We start from the raw sequence: 25,957 nt of genomic DNA, 5'->3' as shown, positions 1-25,957 counted from the left end.
CTGGAGAAGGGCATGCAACTCACTCCAGTATTCTTGCCTGGAGAAACCCCATGGACAGAGGAGCCTGGTGGGCTACAGTCCATGGGGTTGCAAAGAGTTGGACTCAACTGAGCGACTAAGCCCTATACTATTGTTTCTCATATCTAAGAGATTAATTCCCAGACATGATTGCTTCATTTTCTCTTTTATCTAGTTTTCAACCAATTGAAGAAACACAGAAATTAAATAACAAAAGACCTTATCTCATCTACTTGGCAGGCCTAATACAATATTTATATTCTGAGTCTTCTTGATATCAGGGGAATCCATTCAAGAATGATTTAACTAAATAAGATTAGACCCTTTTAACATAAGATGAGAACATGCTTCTCTTTACTGAATTGAATATAAATAATTTATACATTGGTAAGGAGAAAGGAAAATTATTTCAGAACTGTTTTGCTTTAAAAGAAGTGATGAGCTGTGGAAACGAATTTGGACTGTTCTGGCAAACAGGTGCAAGTTAAGGATTCATTTGACCATTTGGTAGGAGGGATACCGGTGACCCTGAGTGCAAAAACACTCGATGTGAACCAAGAGACATCTGACTTGGAGTCAAAGAAAAGTGTAACACGTTCCAGTGACGGAGTAGCTTCTTTTGTGGTGAATCTCCCATCTGAAGTGACGGTGCTGGAGTTTAATGTGAGCTGAATTCTCCTGTTAAATTTTCTAGGACAATGTGTACTTTTGACTGTGTGTTTTGGCCAATGTGCAGAAAAAAATGTGGTAGATTTTAGACATGAGTCCAGCGAACAGTTCCATAATTTTGCAACCAAAGGGAAAAAAAAAAAGCACCAGAGGCAATCTGCAAATTAATTGAATGGTCCTTTAGGAAGATAAATGTATCAGTTTTTTATTTGGGGTGAATTATTTTCTCTTGCATTAGTAAGACTGTATTAAAATCTAGAAGCATGAAATAGGAATAACAGTGAAAATTAGTGATAGAAAGTCTCTCTTTCCCATGTCACAACTTTTATCTCTTTTCAGGGCCACAAAGGGGTCAAATGTGGAAGCCTCTCTTTTTTTTCTAGCTGTATGAATCACTCTACCTGAAAATTCACTTAATAGTCTTCTCTCCCAGCAAATAATATTTAGGTTCCCAACTCCAGATAAAAAACTTAATAATGTGTGTCAGTGACCCCAGCATGCACAGATTCACTGTCATCTACTCAGCCCTTACAAAGTGCTAGACATCATACATCATACATCATCTTTACGTAGAACACATTCAATACCCATGTAATCAGCTCTCTGAATTGGAGAATATTATCTTTGCCATTTTGCTGCTGAGGAAACAGAGGCTTTTGACCTCTCTTGTGGTTAAATAACTTATCCAGACTTAATGAACGATGGCACTTGAATGCAAACCAATGTATATCTCACCCCAGATGTTAACCCCTCTGCTGTCAAAGGCCGATGTCACTGCCGTGATCGCACTGCTGCTCCACTCTGTGTTTGTAAGCTCTTGTCTGTGTCACGACTTCACAGTGAAACTGGGCCAGAAAGCCTGGGTGACGTCCATTCACAACTCCTGTCCCCAGTCCTCAGGACCTCCCCACTGCTACCCCTGTAACCCATGAGAAAAGAGTGCCCAGCTTACCATGACACTTCAAGGATGCCCATATTTGTTCCATGAGCATCATTCTGTTTTCACTTCACCGGACTTTCCCACCATAACCCACAGTCCTATATTACCCCAGTTATTGTCCATAGCCTTTGTAGAGTTATTTGATACCACAGCTGTACAAACACATTGGAGTAGTGGATTTCTTTTTCTTTAGCAATTGGTGTTGTGAAATTTAGAAATGTGTAAAGCAAAGAAAGGAATTTAAAAGGTATGTTTCACAGAAAACATACCTTTTTTACATCACAGTCCATGCACCTTTGTTTAACTCTTTTTTCCTTTCCAGGTCAAGACCAACGATCCAGATCTTCCAGAAGAAAACCAGGCCAGTAAAGATTACCGAGCAATAGCATATTCATCTCTCAGCCAAAGCTACCTTTATATTGACTGGACAGAAAACTATAAACATTTGCTTGTGGGAGAACATCTGAATATTGTTGTTACACCCAGAAGTCCATATATTGACAAAATAACTCACTACAATTACTTGGTAAGTATAATAATGATAGATTTACCTGATTTTCCTTTGCTTACAGAGAAGTGTTAGAATGATCCTTTACATATGTTCTTACAAAGCATTTCCAAGAACATCACCTAATTGAATAATCAGTTTTTCAAAGCCTTTGAGACAGGGCATGATCTTCATGACTCTTTCACAGAAGAGGACTGAGGGGCAAAAGACTTAGGACTCACCACAGTCATTCGAATTAAAGAGAAAGGTTGTGATTAGAACTGGGAACCTCTGATTCTCCGTGTGACACGCCTTTCCCAAAGAGAGCCTGATTCCTCCACAGAGAGAGCCTGATTAAATTCTCACATTACCTCTGCTCCACTTCATGGCCAAAGATTACATACCTAGACCCATTTAAAATACGTGCATTTCACTGTAATACAGGAGGGACCCAAATCCTGCTCTTAAGGGGTGAGTCATTTCAAACCTGCTCCAGGAATATCCCTATTACATCACTTACATTAAACAGAGGTATCAGTCAAGACTGTCAGTGAAAGCTAGGAAAGAATGTACAAAAAATGTCAGAGGCATCCTGACAATTACCAAAGAAATGGGATTAATTATTCTGATGTTCAGGCCAAACAAGTGATGATGACTTTATTTCAACAGTTTTAAGGAAAAAATTTAAATGACATTTAGTTAGTTCCTGAACTTCAGTCCCTTCATCTGCACAATGAAGATAGTATTCCCATCCTTCTGGTTACCATGGAAACTGAAAGAGTTAATCGAACATGAAGTTCCTGGGACATAGTAGGCCCTTGCAATGTTAACTTTCTTTTTCTTTAACATAATTTCTACTGCTGTTTATTTTTAGGTTTTATCCAAGGGCAAAATTGTTCACTTTGGCACAAGGGATAAACTTTCGGATTCAGCTTATCAAAGTATAAACATTCCAGTGACACAGAACATGGTTCCTTCAGCTCGGCTCCTGGTCTATTACATCGTTACGGGAGAGCAGACTGCAGAGCTAGTGTCCGACTCAGTCTGGTTAAACGTTGAGGAAAAGTGTGGCAACCAGCTCCAGGTAAGGCACAAATTGTAAGTCCCAATCAGATTTTCTCCTGAATAAAGGGGCTGTAAATGCAGCTCTCTGTGAAGTTTTGTCATACAGATGATTACTTTCTTTTCCAAATGGCCTTTAGGTTCATCTGTCTCCAAGTACAGATACATATTCCCCTGGCCAACGTGTATCTCTTAATATGGAAACTGAGCTGGATTCCTGGGTGTCTTTAACAGCAGTGGATAGTGCTATATATGGAGTGCAAAGAACAGCCAAGAGACCCCTGGAAAGAGTTAAGTAGTGTATGGCTTCCGTTACTGGGGTGGCCCTATGCAGTGCTTCACAAACGGGGGCCATTTGGGTAGGTTGTGGGGAAAGAATTAAATGAAGACTAGACTTGCTTTTCTACTGATACAATCTTCTCAGAACCTTCTCTTAAGAAGGTAAGCCATCCTCACGTTAGTCTCTAAAGTCCAGGTCTATCCTTTTTTACTTTTCCAAGTATGTAGTTAAGCACTTTACAAACATGTGATCATGATAGTAGTGTCATTCACGGGGTCAGAGGACCACTGATTGGTCGGGTTTGGAGATTTGGGAGCAGGGGGCTTTACAGCAGCAGCACCAGAGAAGAATGAGTAGGTAACATCTGGGGGGTTTTGGCTTTTGTTTCCTTTTTTTACCCATTAAAATCTGTGGCCCAGAAGAATCTGAAAATTGTTCATTTCCTCTGAAAGTGAAAGGGAAAATTGCTCAGTTGCGTCTGACTCTTTGAGACCCCATGGAATTCTCCAGGACAGAATACTGGAGTGGGTGGTGGCCTTTTCCTTCTCCAAGGGATCTTCCCAACCCAGAGATCGAACCCAGGTCTCCTGCATTGCAGGCGAATTCTTTACCAGCTAAGCCACAAGGGAAGCATAAGAATGCTGGAGTGGGTAGCCTGTCCTTTCCCCAGGGGATCTTCCCAACCCAGGAATCGAACCAGGGTCTCCTGCATTGCAGGTGGATTCTTTTCCTCTAAGTTCCCATTTACCTCCCCTATGTGAAGTGAAAGTTGGTCAGTCGCATCCGACTCTTTGCCACCCCATGGACTATACAGTCCACAGAATTCTCCAGACCAGAATACTGGAGTGGGTAGCCTTTCCCTTCTCCAGGGGATCTTCCCAACCCAGGGATGGAACCCAGGTCTGCTGCATTGCAGATGGATTCTTTACCAGCTGAGCCACAAGGGAAGCCCTTACCTCCCCTATACTCTGCTACTATTTTCTAGACTTGAATTACTTTGAAGAAGGAAGAAAGAACTGAGAAACCATTACGTTAAAAATATTCAGAAAGGAAAAATTATTTGGGGTCAAAATTAAAACTGGGAAAAGCCTTCCCCCAAACAAATTCTCATCCACTTAGAACCTAGAGCCCTCTTCCCCAAAATACAAGAGATTGTGCTGTGTTTTTTTCTTTCAGCTATTTAAAAACTAGCTTATTAATTCACTTATTCATACACTCATTTATTCTTTTTTGGACATTATATTTATTACAGTATGCACTCTATGTACAAAACAGCATGGGTTGATTTCGAAGCATCATCTTATCAAAGCTTAAAATTTAGTTCTTGATTTAATTTTGAATAGGTATGTATTTTTAAAAACAAAAGAACAAACTAAAGGAAGGAAGTTGGGAAATTCGGTCTTTGGCCATTTGATAAATGATAGGCCTGTGCATGTCACAGATTTGTTAAAATCAGGTAACAATTTGTACCTTTAGTTTTTCAGAGGAATGATTTCCATATCTGATTAGGCTTACTATTTTGCCTTTTAGGAATTGTGCTAAGAATTATTAAATTAACTAAGTACCTCTGAACAGGTATTTCAAACTTTAGAGAAGAGTGACCTGGGCTGTGGCGCAGGTGGTGGCCGAAACAACGCAGAAGTATTCTACCTAGCTGGGCTCACTTTCCTCACCAACGCAAATGCAGATAACACCCAAGAAAATGGTAAAACACACAGCTTTTTGTTTATTCTTCAAACTGATTACTGACATTTACGTGAACAATTTGCCTCCCAGACTTCATTGTTGTCCCTCCTCCAGAATAATTCACTACACTGATCCCACTGCAACATGACTAGGTAACTCCTCTGTATAAAAGGTGTCATTAGCCTTCAAGATAAAGTCCAAATTCTTTTCTGTGATGCTCCAGGCCCTCCGGGATCTTCTCCCTGGCTCTTTGCAGCTGTTTCTCATCCCACTCTATGTGACCTTATGTTTATGCCGTAGAGAACCAGGTGTAGTTGTGGATGGCACTAGCCTATTTTACATCTTTGACTTCTCCTTATTAGGACTGCTTTCCCTTTTATTAACCTGCAGAAGCTAGTGGAAGAATCATCTCCTCTATGCAACCTCTTCCTCATATAAAATTGATCATTTCCTCTCCTTTAATCGGGGACTACTACAGGGACTAGATCTATTTATGTGATTTAATAGAAGTACATCACTGTAGAGCCTTAAACTTCGTGACCCATCTTGTTTAAGTCACTGCGCTGGGAACTCTTTAAGGGCAAGGACCACATCTTAATTGTTTTCTTTCTGCGGCTTTAAAGCTGTTCATAATTATACTTGATACTATTATTTATAATAATATAAGCACAGAAAATAATTAAAATAGCATACCTAACAAAAACTTGGCTCACTCCTAAGGGCTTAGGTATTTCTCTGTAATCAGTGGATCAAAAAGGTTATAGGGTTTAAAACCAAACTCAGATCAAACAAGTCAAACTGTGTAACAACAGATTGTGAGCCCCTCCAAAAACAAGTCACACTGAGAAGTGTAGTGTGCAGAGCTTGGTCAAAAGCAGGTTCTCAATATTTGTTGAATGAATTACGTGAATGTCTTTAAAAAAATAATTTCATGGAATTTTGTGGTTTTTGAGATTTTATCTCCTTTCCCCCTCCTTTTTTTCTTTATCTTTTTAAAACAGATGAACCTTGTGAGGAAATTCTCAGGCCAAAGAGAATGCTGCAAAAGAAGATAGAGGAAGAAGGTACTATAAAAGTTTCATGTGATTGTCAAAAGTTTAAGATCACGTAATTCAAAAGCTGGAGAAAAATAACATCATCTAATTTCTCCTCGTTCAGATGAATGGGTGAAAAGGAAGCTATATACAGACATCTAGCTCATCTCCCTTGGAAAGATTCATCTAAACAGATCCAATAGTTCATTTGCCATAACCTTAATCTAAGGGAAATAAGTCTTTGTTATTTCTATCTCTAAAATATAAAAGATTAACTTTTATTTGTTACAAATATTTCCTCTCTGCAAACTTCATCTAGTGACTAAAATTACATTCTTCCATTTTATTCTAACAAAATCCATGGTTTAATTAACTTCGAGATATACCTAGATGCCTATCTCTTCTTGCATACATTAAATACTTAAGAATAAGTTGGATTATTGGGAGGAATAAGCCCAATAGAAATTATTTTTAAGTATTACTTAAACAGAGATATGCTAATTGGCAATGATACAATAGAAAGAATATTGAACTAGGAGTCAGTGACCTGAGCTCAACTGAGAAGGATGTTTATAGTAATACGATAATGCTTTGCATTTATATAAGAGTCATTTTAATTCTGGCTTTCATTCTGAGCTTTAAGGATATCAGAAGAGAGATATCGGTTCATCCAAGCATTTATGACGAAGGATGATGCCACTGGTGAAGGTGTACAAACTGCAAGAAACGTTTGAAAAAAATAGGATATTTAGCTTGAAGAAGAACATACTTGTATAGTGATAACTATCTTCAAATATTTTGCAGACTTTTCAGATTAACTTATTTTATTCAGAAGGGTGCTGAATCCAAGGTGTTCGTTTCAAAAGCCAGTACTGAGGTTAGTTGCAGAAGGCCCATAAACATTTAGTGTGAATCAGAAGGGACAATGGACTACTTTATGAGGCCGCACTCTTCCCATTCCTATGGTAGTTCCAAAAGGAGGCTTGGCTGTCCACCAGCCGTGACTATTGTGGGGCAGGAGTCCTGTGGCAGCAGAAACCTGGTATCCCTCTAGAGCCCTTCTAAGCATGAGATGCTTTGACTCTATGAATAATCAAGGGCATTTGAATTATGATCATTTCAGCTGCTAAATACAAACACATAATGGTGAAGAAATGTTGTTATGATGGAGCCCATCGGAATGATGATGAAAACTGTGAGCAGCGAGCCGCTCGGATTACGATAGGCCCAAGATGTGTCAAAGCTTTCAAGGACTGTTGTGCCATCGCAAGCCAGTTCCGGGCTGAAGAGTCTCACAAAAATATCCCACTAGGAAGGCTACGTAAGTTTGACATTTTCTGTCAGAAAATATGGAAAATTTGATGTAACTTTATGCTGCCAAAAAAGGTGGTTTTCATGCTCTATTTAAAATGGAAAGTAGAAAAGATCACTTGTAAATGCTCTTAAGAAAAAACATTGTTGTCACTTTTGGGAATCAGAAGAGGTAAGCATAGTATAGAGCAGAATGCTCTAGTCCATAGTCAAGACCCAGGCAAGTCTAAAGCTGACTCATTCTATAAACATGAATGATTTTTCATCCTCTCTGAGCCTCACTCTCCTCGTTTTTAAAGCAAGAAACTTGGGCCAGATGATACCTAATATGCCTTTGAGTTCTAAAATTTCATGATTCTGTGATATTACAACCATTAAAATCCTGTTTGTACCTATACTGACCAAATACTGCAAAAGATTTCAAAGTGTAGTGTAAAGTTAAATGTACTTATGTAAAAGTTGAAATCTTATTTCAATTGAAACCACCATATACATTTTCAGAATTAACAGGTTTTCAGAACTTTTAGGACTTTCAATTCATTCATATACAGTCAAAACAAACAAAAACAGAATGATAGATCCTGTTTGATTGTTTTGCTTAACAGTATGTCTTAAATGTTATCATTCCGAGTGGATATATTTCTGCAGAAATAGATTCCTGTGGCCGTTTGTTGAAACCAAGTCATTAGATATATTTAGGTTGTTTTCAGGTTTTTGCTTATTACATGCAGTATTTTTTATGAATAGTCTAGTACATGTCCATTTCTCACGGTCCAGTTTTTCAACTCTAATCATCGGGTTGGCATCAGTTGCCTGGAATTCAGCCTCTCCAGTTCCCTCCTCTCTGTTCCTTGTTCTAGACAGCTTAGCTTCCCAAATATCATGCCTGGTGTTGCAACTCTGCCAGGGTGTGTATGGGTTTCTCTTCCTGCTCTGGAGCCTGTAAACTGCCTCCAGACAGTAAATCTGGGTAATTTTGGGGTTTACCTAATCTGACTCCCTTCCCTGAGGGATCACTGATCTGGCTTACTTATGCTCTAATATCTGAAAGCAAACTATTGTGTCTGGTTTTCTAGTTTTTTTAAGGCAGAGAAGTAACTCTAGTCCCTATCAGAACATCTTGGACATAGCAGACATTCTGCTCATTTTATTAAAGGAAATATAAATAAAACTCTGCGGTAAGGCAAAGAATCACATTAACTTCCCTATTTTATAAAATAATAACAATTATTGTAATTTTTAAAATGTAAATAACTTTTTTTTCTTTAAATATGGAACGCTTCACGAATTTGCGTGTCATCCTTGCGCAGGGGCCATGCTAATCTTCTCTGTATCGTTCCAATTTTAGTATATGTGCTGCCAAAGCGAGCACTAAAATGTAAATAACTTTTTAAAAATTTACTTATTTGTTTATTTGGCTGCATTGGGTCTTAGTTGTAGCATACGGGATCTAGTTCCCTAACCAGGGATCAAACCCAGGTCCCCTGCATTGGGAGCTCAGAGTCATAACCACTGGACCACTAGGAAAATCCCTGCAATAGATAGGGATAGACTTTATAGACTGATTAGTATTTTGTATAGTTTTCAGAACATGAAACATTTAGCAATTTAGAAAAAAGTTATTAAATAAATTTTTATGCTGTATTCATTTTGTCAGTGCTACTAGTGGAGAAATCCTAAGGCCTTTATTGTTCTATTTTGAAATTGCTAAACAAAATGTTTCATTGACCTTTCAGAAAATGCTTAAGCTATTGATTAATGTCTACATTTAAAAATTCAGCCCTAAGTAGAATTTTTGTTGTTTTTCCATAATCATATATACTTCCCCCCCCCCTCCAGATATAAAGTCTCTTTTACCAGTAACCAAACCAGAAATAAGAAGCTATTTTCCAGAAAGCTGGTTATGGGAAGTTCATCATGTCCCCAAAAGGTATTATATTTCTTTGACATTCCTCTGAAAAATATGGGAAAATATGACCAAAAATCTGGAAGCTACCCATTTCCCAACAGTTTATTTAGGAGTTAAAATCATACCAGCACTGGGTCAAATTTTATTCTACTTTTTTTTTTTTTTTTTTTTTAACATGTGATTTGCTCTGAGAATTAGTTCCATGGCAAGATCAACTCTTGGGGAAGAAGGGTACTATTCCATTCAACTTCATTCCATTTCTGTGAGTCTTTGCTGGTCACAACTGTGTGCTTTATGCTGTATCACACAGCTGTTTTCATCCTGAAATACCTGTCACTACAAGGCAAACATCGATTAATAGGGAGAAAGGTTCTTTTCTTGTTACAGTCCTTATTCAACACATGTTTATGGAGTGCCTACTCTGTATCAGGCACTGAAGACGGTGCTACTTCCCTGCATGTCACCCTTCCTCAGGTTGGCCAAGAGTGGGGATGGACAGGATCTCAAAGCACAGACTTTCCAAGGAGCAGTCAAGGCAGTGAGTTCAGGGCCTGACATCCGACTTCTTCTGGGTCCCCTGTTCTCTACCCCAGGGTTCTGTCCCACCCGATTCCTCCTCCACAGTGCTGTCCGCTTCATCTGACATTGCCCCTTGGCTTGCATTTCCCTTCACAAGCCTTTCTACCACGATTCCCCCACCTAATGATTGGACATTTATCCCTTCAACGAACCCCGTTACACATATCATGCAGTATGTATAACAAGGTCCTATTTACCCAACTATCTATCACATTAAAATGTAAATACATCCAGAGCAAAGACTAAATTCAGACAGTTTTATATCCAGTCCCTGGCATAGGGTCCAGCTTGCAGAGGCACTAAAACAAATGTGTTGAATCAGTGCACACTGCCTCTGAACTTTTTTTGTTTTATTGGTTCAATTTATTTACTGAACATAGACTGTGAACTGCTTGAGAGCAGAACTGTATCAATGAGTGCTGTATACTCAGTATTCAGTCGTGCTAGGCTTGACACGAAGTTGGTGCACAATAGTTGTTTGTTGAATGAGTACAAGCTTGATCTTCATCAGAAATTTTTAGTTATGTCAGCTTTGTTATGAGCAGTTTTAAGATACATTAGTTATTTTGCTTCCCTATTTTAGAACACACTATACAATAAACAGTCTATGGGGTCACAAAAGAGTCAGACATGACTTAGCAACTAAACAACATGATAAACATAATTTTTTCTTTGAACTGTATGTTTTGAGTTTGCAGTGTTTCAAAGGTATCCTTCCGAATGTGAATTCTCATCATACCAGTAAAATACGTAAAAATATGGAACGAATATAAGAGTTACTGGATATATTTTTCTTGCTTGATTTCTCCTTAATACCTGATGTGATTTTTTTTTCTTTCTTCTAAAGTAGTATGAGGCAAAAATTCTTCATGTCAATTTTGGTTAGTAAATGTCCCATTGTATTTGAATATCAACATTTTAACTTTCAGAAACCAACTGCAGTTTGTGCTACCTGATTCTCTAACTACCTGGGAAATTCAAGGTGTTGGAATTTCAAATAGTGGTAAGCAAATTGAAGTTATATATTTATGTAAGGAGTGATTTGATCTGGCAAAATGCGGGGTTTTTTAAGTTACTGTCTTTTTAGTTTGTCCAGAACTTAAATGGTGTCATTTATTAAAGCCTATTTATAATGTATTACAAAGAGACTTAGATAAGCTCACATTTTAGACTGTATCAGTTTCCTCTTTTGTTCTTCTATTAGTCATCATTTTATAAACACTGATGTGAAGCCCCCATTTTTCTTGTTTTATTCTCAGTGACTAGAAGATTGAGTAGAGTTAGAGACAAACACATGATTTCTCTCCTGGACCAGCCCCCTTTGTGGTGATTCAGTGCAGATACTTTATAAGTAACTTCAGGCCTCGCTTGTTTGCTTGCTTGCTATTTTGTGTTCTTATAAATCTTGGCTTCCACAACCAAAATTTTATGCCTGTTAAATGGAACCTATAATGAGTATCTAAAAAAGAGATTTGGTGCTTTAGTTAGTAATCATTCTCACTCCTTAAAAAGAATTAAATATTTTTTGGACAAACGCAGTTTTCTGTTAATACCAGTAATTATTGAACGAAGATCAATGATATAAGAATAGACCTTAAACTTTCTCACCACAAGAAAAACATTGTGTAGTATATATGGTGGTGGATGTTAACTAAACTTGTTGTGGTGATCATTTACAATGTATACAAATATCAAATCACTATGTTGTACATCTGAAGCTACTATAATGTTATGTGTCAATTATAGCTAAGTTTTAAAAAATCAGTGCATAGAAAATTCAAGGAAAATTCCATATGGGTAATAGGGCAGAGGGAAAACATGATCTAGCATTCATTTTTCCTTGAAGCAAAGGAAATCTGAGACATTTTAGTACTAATAAAGTATTATGGGAATTCCCTAATTTGCTTCAACTTTGCTTTTACTTGGGCTGAAGGTATATGTGTTGCTAATACTCTGAAGGCAAAGGTGTTCAAAAGCGTCTTCCTGGAAATGAATATACCATATTCTGTTGTACGAGGGGAACAGATCCAACTGAGTGGAACTGTTTACAACTATAGAACATCTGGAATTCAGGTAAGTAAATATTTATAGCATGTTCAAATAAATGGGAAAAAATGAAGATGTCTCTAGTCTTCTGAGAATTCTATTAATGGAATTACCAAGTACACAAAAAATAAAAACTCAGTGAAGGGAAGAAGAAAGTTAAATTACTCATACACCTCCCATCAGTGAAGAACACAAGTCCTTAAGATAACCGGCATGCTGTGGAGGCTCACGTTTGGTTCATCCGTCACCCTGGACTTAGAGTTTCCTGATTTTGCCTCTAACAGCCCTTTCCTGTCCTCTTTCGGCCATCCACACTCTTCACTTTGCACATCTTGCCTTCCCCTTGGAAAACCTTATTCCAGACATCTCACCTATGGACCACAGCCTCCTACCTGTCCTTCTGACTCATGAACCTTGATGCTTCGTAGCTACACTTCTACAGCAACAGCACTGCTGAAACTCCCAACTCACTGACCTCACTACTTTTTATTCTTCATTAGCCCTCTCATGCGCAAGCCTTCACTTCACTCCTCATTCAGGTTAGAATTCATAAGCCATCGTTGTAATCTCTCTGATTAAAAAGACGCCAGCCCCCTTGATCTTCTTCTGCTCTGGGTGCACCCTGCGAAAACGCCAACCTTGGTCAGGTCCACCATTTGTCTTCTTTTGCCAACACATTTCTAAACAGAATTACGCACTAGGCTGACTGATTTCACTTGAAAAATAACAGTCACAAGACCTTATACAGGAACTCAATGCAGTCTGAAAATCTGACTCTATTGAAAAACAAAAGCTGTGATTTCATTCTTAGACATAAGTATTCCAGTGGTCTCCAAAAATTTTGCTTATACCTCCCTAAATTTTTTTTGGAATAAAATGTACCCCATTGGCACATTTTGAAACTGGTGTCTAAAATTTTTTATCATAAATTCAAAGAATATGCAAATCTATAACTCTGGAAACACTTAAGTATTGATATTTTAAAAATAAAACTGTTATATCAAACTTTTATAGAGTAGAACCTAAATACCATAACAATCCATTTAAAAATACCCAAATAAACTCATTAACAACAGATTATATACCATTCCTTTTATCTGTGAACTTATATTTCCATTCCACTCTCCTAAAGTTATGTTTTAAGCTTGAATGTTTTCTCTCAATTAATCATACTCTGATACAACAAAAATATGTACATATACTGAAATTCAATTATTTTAAGTTTTTTTTTATTATAAGATTCTAAGTGTCAAGTAATTGCTTGCTGATTTAGTTAAAAATGTATTCAGGTTTTGATAGGTATTATCCTGAATTTGGGCTTCCCAAGTGGTGCTAGAGGTAAAGAACTTGCCTGCCAGTGCAGGAGACTTAAGACACTCAGGTTCGATCTCTGAGTTAGAAAGAGCCCCTGGAGGAGGGCATGGCAACCCACTCCAGTATTCTTGTCTGGAGCATCCCATGGAGAGAGGAGCCTGGCCAGTTACCATCCACAGGGTCATAAAGAGTTGGACACAACTGAAACGACTTAGCAGGCACATCCTGAATTTAGAAATTACTGTAAGGGAAAATGATGCCGGGAAAGACTCTGATGCTGGGAAAGATCAAAGGCAGGAGGAGAAGGGGATGGCAGAGGATGAGATGGTTGGATGGCATCACCAACTCAATGGACATGAGTTTGAGCAAGCTCCGAGAGTTGGTGATGGACAGGGAAGCCTGGCCTGCTGCGGTTCACTGGGTCGCAAAGAATCGGACACGACTGAGTGACTGAACTGACTGTAAGGGAAACTGACCTGCTTACAACATTGGGTCTTTTACATCTCTTCATTCTTTTGCTTCATGTGCTAGGTCAGGGGTCAGCAATCTATGGCCTGTGGGCCAAAACTGGCCTGCTCCCTCCTCTATGGCGGATAAGCGAAGAATGTTTTTCACATCTCTAAAAGTTTGGGGGGAGGGGTCAGTGGGAGGTAAAAGAAGAATATTTCATGGCACATCAGAATTACATGAAACTCAAATTTCAGTGTCCATGGATAAAGTACTCATCTGTGTGTATTATCCATAGCAGAGTTTAGTAGCTGTGTCATAGACACATGTGGTGCTTTCATTGCACTGCACTACTGCTCAAAGAACAGCGTGAACTGCAATGACAACTAGACAGTATTTTAAGTGTCACGCATCTCATGGTATTGCCATATTTTATTTAATTTTAAATTGTCAGTGCATTCGTCATCACATCAAAACAAGAAACAAGAACATCCATGATATCTTGGATTAATTACTGGTTAATCACCTTTCTACTTGTGTGCAGATCACACTTCCCTATTTTTTTTATATCCAGTAACTTCGCATTGACCCTTGGGCTTTTTTCAGTTCAGTTTAGTCGAGTCGCTCAGTCGTGTCTGACTCTTTGCGACCCCATGAACTGCAGCACGTCAGGCCTCCCTGTCCATCACCAACTCCCCGGAGTTAACTCAAACTCATGTCCATCGAGTCGGTGATGCCATCCAGCCATCTCATCTGCTGTCGTAACCTTCTCCTCCTGCCCCCAATCCCTCCCAGCATCAGGGTCTTTTCCAATGAGTCAGCTCTTCGCATCAGGTGGCCAAAGTATTGGAGTTTCAGCTTCAGCGTCAGTCCTTCCAATGAACACTCAGGACTGATCTCCTTTAGGATGGATTGGTTCGATCTCCTTGCAGTCCAAGGGACTCTCAAGAGTCTTCTCCAACACCACAATTCAAAAGCAACAATTCTTCGGCACTCAGGTTTCTTTATAGTCCAACACTCACATCCATACATGACCACTGGAAAAACCATAGCTTTGACTATATGGACCTTTGTTGACAAAGTAATGTCTCTGCTTTTCAATATGCTGTCTAGGTTGGTCATAGCTTTTCTTCCAAGGACTAAGCGTCTTTTAATTTCATGGCTGCAGTCACTATCTGCAGTGATTGTGGAGCCCAAGAAAATAAAGTCTCTCACTGTTTCCATTGTTTCCCCATCTATTTGCCATGAGGTGATGGGACCGGATGCCATGACCTTAGTTTTCTGAATGTTGAGTTTTAAGCCAACATTTTCTCTTTCTCACTTTCATCAAGAGGCTCTTTAGTTCTTCTTCACTTTCTGCCATAAGGGTGGTGTCATCTGTGTTTCTGAGGTTACTGATATTTCTCCCAGCATTCTTGATTCCATCTTGTGCTTCATCCAGTCCAGCATTTCTCATGATGTACAATGCATATAAGTTAAATAAGCAGGGTGACAAGAAAAATCCTTGACATACTTCTTTCCTGATTTGGAACCAGTCTGTTGTTCCATGTCCAGTTCTAACTGTTGACTCTTGACCTGCAGACAGATTTCTAAGGAGGCAGGTCAGGTGGTCTGGTGTTCCCATCTCTCTAAGAATTTTCCAGAGTTTGTTGTGATCCACACAGTCAAAGGCTTTGGCATAGTCAATAAAGCAGAAGTAGATGTTTTTCTGGAACTCTCTTGCTTTTTGATGATCCAACAGATGTTGGCAATTTGATCTCTGGTTCCTCTGCCTTTTCTAAATCCAGCTTGAATATTTGGAAGTTCACAGTTTATGTACTGTTGAAGAACAGTATTCTGGCTTGGAGAATTTTGAGCATTACTTTGCTAGCATGTGAGATAAGTGCAGTTGTGTGGTAGTTTGAGCATTCTTTGGCATTGCCTTTCTTTGGGATTGGAATGAAAACTGACCTTTTCCAGTCCTGTGGCCACTGCTGAGTTTTCCAAATTTGCTGGCATTTTGAGTGCAGCACTTTCACAGCATCATCTTTCAGGATTTGAAATAGCTCAACTAACATTCCATCACCTCCACTAGCTTTGTTCATAATGATGCTTCCTAAGGCCCACCGGACTTCGCATTCCAGGATGTCTGGCTCTAGGGGAGTGATCATACCATCATGGTTATCTGGGTCATGAAGATCTTTTTTGTATAGTTCTTCTGTGTATTCTTGCCACCTCTTCTTAATATCTTCTGTTTCTGTTAGGTCCATACCATTTCTGTCCTTTATTGTGCCCATCTTTGCATGAAATGTTCCCTTGGTATCTCTAATTTTCTTGAAGAGATCTCTAGTCTTTCCCATTCTGTTGTTTTCCTCTATTTCTTTGCACTGATCGCTGAGGAAGGCTTTCTTATCTCTCCTTGCTATTCTTGGGAACTCTGCCTTCAAATGGGTATATCTTTCCTTTTCTCCTTTGCCTTTAGCCCTCAGGTTAAAACTAAAAAACCAGGACCCTTACACAATGTCCTTCCTTTCTTCTGAGGGTCACCTTCTCTTCCAATCTGTAGTGACTTCAGATAGTATTTTTTTAAATACATGTTTTGTCTAGAGCTTATAATTTTATTTTCAGAATAGTTATCTAGTAGGAACTACTTGGCTATTTCCAAAAGCAGAACCACTGCCAAAGTTTTTGTTTTTTGTTTTTGATAATTTGTATTGGTTTCAGAAGTTCTTTTCTTATCTCATTTACTAAGAGTTTTTATAATGAATTCATGTTGAATCATCAAATGTCTCTGCTTACCTATTCTTACCTACACTACCCATGATCTCCTGAGGGAGTCATTGGCTCCAGGTGACCCTAAAGTCTTCTTTTAACTCCTGCCTCAGCCACCCTGGCTGTTGTGTTTCCCAGGAAGATAGTTAAGAGGAAAAACGAACTTGCCGTTTTTGAGAAATTCCTCAAAATTAGTTGTTGAATGTAGGTACTCCTTCTTGTTTACCTGCTTGATTTATTCTGGATCATATAGATTTATTTTGGGGGGATAGATCTGTCAGTTCATTAGATTTTGGAGAGGAGATGGAAAATATTCACTATTTGAGCCAGAAGTCAGTAGGTACCATTATTCTCTCCATGACAAAGTTGAAGAAGTGGAGGGTCACGCTATGTGCTCTGGTTACACATAGCGTGTAACAAGTGGCAGAGTCAAGGTTTGAACTTAGATCTTCCTGGAGCCACAGTCTGGCTGTATAATGGGATACAAATGGGAAGTTAATGAGAAGCAAGATTGGAAAAGCTAGTGGGAACATATTAGTCAGGGCCTTGAATGCCAGGAGATAGAGTTTCCAGTCTTTCATAAAACCACTTATTGAACACCAAAGGCTGAGCTGTAAGATACAAAGGTGAATAAGACACACAGTGCACCTGAGCCTGGGTTCCCACTGTCTAAATTATAAACATGTTAAGAGATGGTGTAACAAATGCTATCGTGACAACATGAACAGAGAACTTCAGTGGCATTCTACTCGATTTAGCAGGTAACAGTCTAAGGAAGATAAGACGTTTCTGAGCCAGTGCTGAGCTTTCTGGACATGGTGGCACGTTGCTGAATGCGTGCGTGCTCAGTCATGTCCGACTTTTTGTGATCTTATGGATGTAATCCACCAAGCAGCAACTGGTGTGCGTGTTTTAGAAAATCTGAAATGAACTTTCTCTACCGCCTTAGAATACGAGGGATTATTTGACAGGTACTGGGGAGAATCTGTGTCCAGACAAACATAGTCAGGGCATGCTTTCCTGATCATAAAGTGTTTTGAAATCACTGTTCACTGGTGGCATTTCAGTTCTGTGTTAAAATGCATCCTGTGGAGGGGATCTGTTCATCGGGAAGCCCAGGCATCGACTCTCAGGGGAGAAGATTCTCCAGGTGTGTGCCCCAGAGAATCGAGGGTTCCTCTAGCCACTTGGTGACCTTCACCGTGCTTCCTCTGGAAATTGGCCTCCACAACATCAGCTTCTCACTGGAGACTTCGGTTGGAAATGAAATCTTAGTAAAAACACTACGAGTGGTGGTAAGAAAAATATGCTTTTTGAAAATTCTTCCATAAATACTTTTTTCTTTCTGGAAAAAATAGTTATCAGCAACTCATGTTTAAGTGATTCAGAAAGAGACAGAAAAAATGATAACACAAACATAATAAAATGTTAACATGTAGGGGAATCTGGGTGGCGGTTATCTCAGATATTTTTGGACTGCTGTTATAACTTTTAAGTCTGAAATTATGTTTTTAAAATTTAAATAAAACAATGATACTTGCTCACTGTGGAAAGCATGAAATACGAAAAAACTACAGAGAAGAAAATTAAAATCACCAATAACCCCTACAACCAGAAATTTCAAATTTTAACATTTTGGTATTTAGTTTTTTGAAATATTTTTCCCCCAATGCTTTTGGAAAATGTTTTGAAATCTGTGCCAGACATTATGCTAAGTACTGGAGCTGCAGCAATAACTAAGACAGGACTTAGGAACTTATAGATTCGAATTTATAGTCAAGAAAATTTTCCATTTTGTAAATGAGTAAACAGGTTAAAAAGGGGAAGAAAACTCATTTCTTAAATTCTATCATTCTTAAATGCTATTAACTCACATGTTTTCATGTTATTCTTGACAAGAATCTTAACGACACAACTTCCTTCCTAGGTCTTCATTCTCTGAGTTCTGTTTTCAGCCGTGAAATTCACTTCAGTGAGCATACATTGACTTATTTTGTGCAAGGCATGTTCTGTGTTCTGTGTGTCTCTGAATGGTGTTCCATGCACAGATTCTGGAGCCACACTGTCTGAGCGTGAATCCCGACTCCCCTGCTCCCTAGCAGTGTGACATCGGATAAGTTTCTTGATCTCTCTGGTTGTCAATTTCCTCAAATGTCATCTGAGAGTAATAACAGTACTTATCTCACAGAGTATTTTTGAGGTTAGATGAGCTGATACATACAGAGCACTTAGATCAGTTACCTGACACATATAATAACTTCTGTTTCAGTGTTTGCTCTGATTATCATGCACATAGCCAGAAAATCTAGTTCCTGGATGTATGCATATGAGTTTATTAAGGCACATCTTGCCTTCTCCAAAAATCACTAAATAAAAAAATTTTTTAATTGGAAAAGTAGTCACATTGACCCAAGCATTCAAGTCATATAAATTTATGTTATGTTATGTTCTTAACTGGATATTGTTTGCCTTTATTTTAGCCAGAAGGTGTCAAAAGGGAAAGTTATGCTGGTGTTACTCTGGATCCACAGGGTATCTATGGTAGGCAAATGATTTTGTATTTTATATGTTGTCTTTTGCTCAAGAGAGATGTGTAACCTGAAACATTATTTTTATTATTTTTTTCCATTTATTTTTATTAGTTGGAGGCTAATTAGTTTACAATATTGTAGTGGTTTTTGCCATACATTGACATGAATCAGCCATGGATTTACACGTATTCCCCATCCCGATCCCCCCTCCCACCTCCCTCTCCACCCGTTCCCTCTGGGTCTTCCCAGTGCACCAGCCCCAAGCACTTGTCTCATGCATCCAGCCTGGGCTGGTGATCTGTTTCACCCTTGATAATATACATGTTTCGATGCTGTTCTCTTAAAACATCCCACCCTCGCCTTCTCCCACAGAGTCCAAAAGTCTATTCTGTACATCTGTGTCTCTTTTTCTGTTTTGCATGTAGGGTTATTGTTACCATCTTTCTAAATTCCATATATATGCATTAGTATACTGTAAGAAACATTATTTTTAAAGCTGTTAATTGTCTAGAATTGGAAATACCCACTTCTTAGTTTACTGTCATTTTTGATAGCATGTGTCACAATCTGGTGGGTTTAGAACAAAGAAAGACCCCATTAGTTGTGCTTTTGTTTTGTTTTTGGCCACACTTTGCTGGGCTTGGAGATATTATTTCCCCGACTAGGGATCAAACCCAGGCAGTGAGAGTAACGACCCTCAACCGTTGGACTGCCTGGGAATCCCCAAAATAACCCCGTTAGCTTTAAATGCAAAACCACGAAATAGTAACAGTAGCCTGACTTCCCTTATATGTCAGTCATTTTATCCTTCACAATGATATTTTCTCATAGAACCATCAAAGAACAGCTAAGAAAAAGTCATTTACTTTCTTAAATTTAACATGCTTATTTGAAAACACAGTAATGCTGATTACTTAACCAAGCCATTCCTCATTGTTCCTGCTTCCTTGCTTTTCCTCCAACTAAGATATTCTAAACGAAAGTTAGAATTGTGCAAGCATTTGAGCACTTCATCAAGGCCTAAATACACAGGTATTTATGAAATTTAGAATGTTCTCAGTTAACAGTTCTTTTCACCAAAAAAGACAGACTGCTGTAGTTCTTAATAAGTGGTTAAAATTTGCCTATTATTGCATTGTATCATTTTTCTTTTCTTTCAGGGATACAACAATAGGACAAAAAAAAGTTTGTTTTTTTATTTTACTAAATCAAGACCACTATACTTAGAGCGATATTTCCTCTGGCAAAGCAAAGAATTAATATTTACATTTCAAATCAGCCCAAACTGAATAGGGATGACTTCACACAAACTTCTCTAATTTTATCTCCACACAAATTTCCTTCCACGCTGTGGAGGATCTATAGGAAGAGTTGTTGAGGGGGGGATGGCGGTGTGGTCGGGAGTGGCTTTTTCTGCACACCAGCCTCCTCTGGGAGAACGGAAGGTTGGAGGAGTTCTCTGAGACCGGATCGCCAGGGACCTGCTGCCTCAGGGCCGTGCCCCGAGCACTCTGAGGTTCTGGCTTCATGCAGTCATGCCACACATCAGAGCCACTGCTTCCCTCGTCTTCTTTTTCTCTTCACCCTTAAGCCTACCATGCTCACATTACGGCAAACAGCTTTCCAAAGCAGCCCTGCCTGACGCATCCTAGGTATGAACCTAAGGACCACAAGATGGCAGTGATCTTTTATCTGGGAACAGATCTCTCCATCAAACATCTTGGTTAAAAAAAAAAGAATCCATATCTCTTTCCAATCTCGTCCTGTGACTTTTTTCCCCTTGTTATTTTAGACATCTTAGATTCAGGCAGCTTTGTTACTTTCCAGAGTGCTAAAAAGGGTAAAGATGACTATCAGTTCTTCCCAGTTTATTTCAAAGATTTTATTAAACACTTCTAATCTGTATATATTGGACTTGCTATACAAGTATGATACTTTATGGGCTTCCCTGGTGGCTTAGCAGTGAAGAATTCACCTGCAATACGGGAGATGCAGGGGACACGAGTTCATTCCCTGGGTTGGGGAGATCCCCTGGAGGAGAGCATGGCAACCTGCTCCAGTATTCTTGCCTGGAGAATCCCAGGGACAGAGGAGCCTGGTGGGCTACAGTCCGCAGGGTCGCACAGACACAACTAAAGACAACTTGACTAAGGTGACTGAGCTCACATGCACACATGATACTTTATAGAGGTTTTTTTTTTTAAAGGCTAAGAAAAGTTTGGAAAAGTAAACAGACTATAATGGTAGAGGAAATCTGAGGGAAATCCCAATGAAAGAGAATGAGGTATCGAAACAAATTGTAGAGTAGTAGTAATTAAAATTATGTGACATCAGCTTAAAAAGAGACTAAACACAGAAACTCAAAACACAAGACTAGCCTAGCCTTTGGTTCCTGCTTTCTCTGCCTGACAAGCTCTCTCCCCGGTTCTTACCTTGGATGCAAAGAGTTTAGCTCTTCAACCCCCTCAATTCCCAGCACATTGTTGTCATCGGTCTGCACAGGGCCCTCCCACGTTTTATTTTCTCTTCTCATTCCTGACCCCTGCAACCATTTCTCTTTCTTCAGATGCCCCCACTCTAATATGCTTGGTATAAGTCTTTGAGTAGGGAAGTAAGGTTATTTTGTGTGTGTATGGCTTTTTCAACATATAAAAGGTGTTGTGCTATAGATCCTGTCCTAGTTAACTTTTTTAACTCAGTACTTTGTTTTAAACTAGTATTTCTATTGCTATGTATACATTTGATTCACTGCTTCTTACACAGTATTTCAGAGTATATTCTGTTACCAAACTCAAGTTTAGCTGCTTGCAGCTCAAAAGGCAATATTTCAAGAGGCAAATGTCAACAGAAAGGAATGATGTTTTAATCAGAAAATCTGGCAATCTGGCAAGAAAGTATACTCATGTTTGAAGACCAACTCCAAAGATTCTGCTCAGCTGTGACAGTTTTTTGGGCTTCATAGATGGCTCAGTGGTAAAGAATCCACCTGCAATGCAGGAGATGCAGGTTCGATCCCTGGGATGGGAAGATTCCCTGGAGAAGGAAATGGCAACCCACTCCAGTATTCTTTCCTAGAAAATCTCATGGACAGGGGAGCCTGGTGGGCTACAGTCCACAGAGTCTCAAAAGGGTCAGAGTCAGACACAACTTACCTACTAAACAACAGCAGTTTTTAAAGGAGAAGGGGGGAGTGTGTCAGTGAATCACGGAGGCAGGAGGTTCAGTTCTGCATCTTTCTCCATTGTGTGCAGACTGGCTGTCTTTCTTGAGATGTTATCTTGCCCACATCATTTGCCTATGGGATTTCTAAAGCGGCTATTAGATGTAGAGACCTAGTCATTCTTTTTAAAAAAAAAAATTTTTGTTTCATATTGGAGTATAATTCATTAACAATGTTGTATGAGTTCCAAGTGTGCGGCAAAGGGATTCAGTGACACATATATAGGTATCCTTTTCGAATTATTTTCCCATTTAGGTTATTACAGAATATTAAGTGGAGTTCCCTGTGGAGCTGGTCATTCTCTAAACTGCTTAATTCTTCATTCTTGCTTCTTTTTATCCACAGCTTAGGCAAGAATCAGTAGGTTAGGCAAGGCATGGTGTGCATTTAGGGGAGCACAATTTAGGAGTTAGGTTAAGCTGCCTAGTGATCTCATTCCTATAATTGTTATAGGTTCCTTTAAAGTTAGAGGGGGACAGAAATAGGCAAACAGGAAAGGGGCATAAGTCAATTCAGTCACTCAGTCGTGTCTGACTCTTTGCAACCCTGTGAACCGCAGCACGCCAGGCCTCCCTGTCCATTACCAACTCCTGGAGTCCACCCAAACCCATGTCCATTGAGTCAGTGATGCCAGCCAGCCATCTCATCCTCTGTCATCCCCTTCTCCTCCTGCCCTCAATCTTTCCCAGCGTCAGGGTCTTTTCAAATGAGTCAGCTCCTCACATCAGGTGGCCAAAGTATTGGAGTTTCAGCTTCGACATCCGTCCTTCCAATGAACACCCAGGACTGATCTCCTTTAGGATGGACTGGTTGGATCTCCTTGCAGTCCAAGGGGCTCTCAAGAGTCTTCTCCAACACCATAGTTCAAAAGGATCCATTCTTTGGCGCTCAGCTTTCTTTATAAACTGCTGTCAATTCCCTATTGTCAAATATCATTCCATTTCTATGGGATCAGGGGTGAAGGTCCATGTTCTGTAATTTCACCATGCAGACACAGAGCACCATATTCTCAGAGTGAAATATGTCAACATGAGTCTGTAGCACCTTTGATGACAATCTTAGTTGCCTGCTTATGTATATGGGCAGAGCAAGCTACAGTTATTTTGATGCCCACAAGATACAGTTTATTATGAGCAATAATGTTAATCCCATTCTCTTGAAGCCAGTTCTTGGAATTGTGCTAGCCAGACGTGCAAGACTGCTCAAGATGGAGCAGCTTAGGTCAGGGCTACAATCCGGTCATCACACAGTTTTTTCCCTCTGGTCCTAGTTACAGTATCTGTAAAACAGTTCAGGAACGTGCATCAGACACTCCGTCTGTGACCATTGTCTTAATCATCAACTGCTTTTTTGTACTTAGTTGGGGGCAGGGGCGGGGCGGGGCCTGCAGGGTTGTGCTGGGTTCAGCAGTGCTGCAGTGAACATCCTTTTTCATCTCCCTTCACAGATCTGCGTGAGCATTTATCTGGTCTGTTTCTCAGAGCTGAACTGCTGGGTCAAAGGGCATATGCATATTGAATGTCCTTCTGTCACACGGCTCCTCAGAACGGCTCTACTATTCACACCCCCGCTAGCACTGCATGAGGATTCTCTCATTCCACATCCTCATCAATGTTTGGTATTACTCACCTCTAAAATGTGCCATTTTTGAGGGGTATAAAGCGGTATCTCATTACTGTTTTATCTATAATTCTTCTGAATATGATGATATCTAAACAGCTATTCAAATGCTTGCTGGCCGTTTGCGCTTCCCATCTGTGAATTGCCTGTTCCTATCTTTTGCATTTTCTCAATTTTCCACTTGGGTTTTCCTGTCTATTTCTTGTTGGTTTTTGTCTGCAGTGTACTTCTTTGAGCAATAATGAACTTTAGTGGGTTTTGAACAGGAATCCTTTATTCTGATATAGTCAGATTCATTATAGTTTCACTTTACAGTTATATATCTTAGTTCACAAAAACATTGTTGCATATTTCGTCCCCTTGGTTTTACAGGTTTAACTTTTACATGCTTTAATCTCTCTGGAATCTGCCTTTATATGTGATGCCTTGATAGGTCTTTTTTATGATCTCTGACAGGAGTAAAACTAACTTCCCTTATATTTAGCTTTCTCTTCTGTACCTTTTCCATGTGGTAGAAGAGATGCTAATGAGAATTGAAATAGTCAAGGGCAGATATCAATGGGAAAAAATGGTGGAGAATCAAATTCAGATAATCTCACACAGCCTACTGTCATAAGGACTGTAAGAGGCGCACACACTCTTTGCCAGGCTCTTTGTTCTCATCATTTTTATCTTCACAAAAGCCCTTTGAGGAAAATACTATCATTTCTGCTTAACTGATGAGCAAACAAGGCATAGAACGGTTATGTCTTGCCCACCGTCACACTCTGGAGTAAGCTCTTTCTGAACCCAGTGCTCCCTCAACCACGATGAAACACTCTCAGATGCCTTCACTCGGTTTTACTTTCACATTGTATCCTTGGCATTTATCAAAGGTTGAAACTTACGCGAAGAACATTCCTGTTCTTGTCTCCTTTGCCAAGTAGTTTGGCTATTAAATTGTAAAATGTCACTTTATTTTTTTTTTTTAGCATCTGCCATGTGCCAGGGACTAAGTGCTTGAGACTATAACATTCAAGATGGTTCCTGCCCTCAAAGAGCTCTCTTAGCAGGACAGTGGGAGGCGAAGTCTCTTTGCGGCGACTACTATGGGCTCTGCAGTAAAACCTCCTGAGTTCAGATGCAGCTTCCTCTGTACTAGCTCTGTGACCTTGAGCAATTTGCTTTCTAAGCCTCATTTTCTCATCTACAAAATTAAAATAATAATAGACCCAGTACACAGGGTTGTTGTGAGGAAGCGTTATAATAATGCATACAAAGAGCTGAGTGGTGTGCTTGGTATTCTGTCAGTAGAATGATAAATACCATCATTTTTATGAGATAAGCCAATGATTGCAGTAGAAAATGCTCTGATATAGGCATGCTTAAACTTGGGGGCTTCCTTGGTGGCTCAGACAGTAGAGAATCTGCCTGCAAATCCCAGGAGACTGGGATTTGCTCCCTGGTTTGGGAAGATCCCCTGGAGAAAGGAATGGCTACCCACTCCAGTATTCTTTCTTTTTTTTTAATTTATTATTTTTTTTTTGGAAAGATAATTGCTTTACAGAATTTTGTTGTTTTCTGTCAAACCTCAACATGAATCAGCCATAGGTATTGCCTGGGAAATCCCACGGACAGAGGAGCCTGGAGGGCTACAGTCCATAGAGTCGCAAAGGGTCAGACACAACAGAAGTGACTAAAAAAGAAAACTGTGCAGAGAGAAAAAGTGTCTAAGTTAGATGGAGAGGAGAAGGTGGAAAGGATTTCAGGGCATGCTTCCCAATGGAGTTAATCTTCACATTTCCTTGACTAAGGATTATATGTTAGTTATTTTTAGATTTCAGTTCCGAGAACAATTTTCTCTCTTTGGACAAAATGGCATGCTCCCTCTTACTGGTTAATAAGATTTACATAACCTATTTATTTCCTATCCTGTAATGACCAGGAAGTTTGAAGTCAACTTTAATGCTTTATTTAATGAGATTATGTAAGCCTAGAGTTTGATAAAAATCTTTGATTATTTTTAACTTCCCTTTAAAATTTTAAAACTGTGATTATAAAAGAGTCTTTTTCT

General features: G+C 39.3%; 1 protein-coding gene and 1 non-coding gene across 2 annotated transcripts in view; one reads left to right on the top strand and one right to left on the bottom strand.

Moving 5' to 3' along the window:
- The window catches only part of C5 (complement C5), a 96,445-nt gene that overhangs the window by 26,632 nt on the left and 43,856 nt on the right, over positions 1 to 25,957 (top strand). The window contains exons 11-22 of the mRNA XM_043453710.1: positions 496 to 681; positions 1,950 to 2,153; positions 2,989 to 3,198; positions 3,317 to 3,466; positions 5,032 to 5,161; positions 6,144 to 6,206; positions 7,300 to 7,497; positions 9,327 to 9,417; positions 10,905 to 10,978; positions 11,909 to 12,048; positions 17,601 to 17,828; positions 19,014 to 19,074. Of these exons, the coding sequence (XP_043309645.1) occupies positions 496 to 681; positions 1,950 to 2,153; positions 2,989 to 3,198; positions 3,317 to 3,466; positions 5,032 to 5,161; positions 6,144 to 6,206; positions 7,300 to 7,497; positions 9,327 to 9,417; positions 10,905 to 10,978; positions 11,909 to 12,048; positions 17,601 to 17,828; positions 19,014 to 19,074 (1,735 nt within the window). The remainder of the gene's footprint in view (positions 1 to 495; positions 682 to 1,949; positions 2,154 to 2,988; positions 3,199 to 3,316; positions 3,467 to 5,031; positions 5,162 to 6,143; positions 6,207 to 7,299; positions 7,498 to 9,326; positions 9,418 to 10,904; positions 10,979 to 11,908; positions 12,049 to 17,600; positions 17,829 to 19,013; positions 19,075 to 25,957) is intronic.
- LOC122432182 lies at positions 8,753 to 8,859 on the bottom strand. The gene has a single exon (XR_006266786.1). It is a non-coding gene; the product is annotated as a U6 spliceosomal RNA (small nuclear RNA).

This window comes from Cervus canadensis, chromosome 30, assembly GCF_019320065.1.
Source record: "Cervus canadensis isolate Bull #8, Minnesota chromosome 30, ASM1932006v1, whole genome shotgun sequence".
Lineage (NCBI taxonomy): Eukaryota > Metazoa > Chordata > Mammalia > Artiodactyla > Cervidae > Cervus > Cervus canadensis.
Note: the sequence above shows the minus strand (reverse complement) of the source record. Positions and strands in the feature narration are given on the sequence as shown.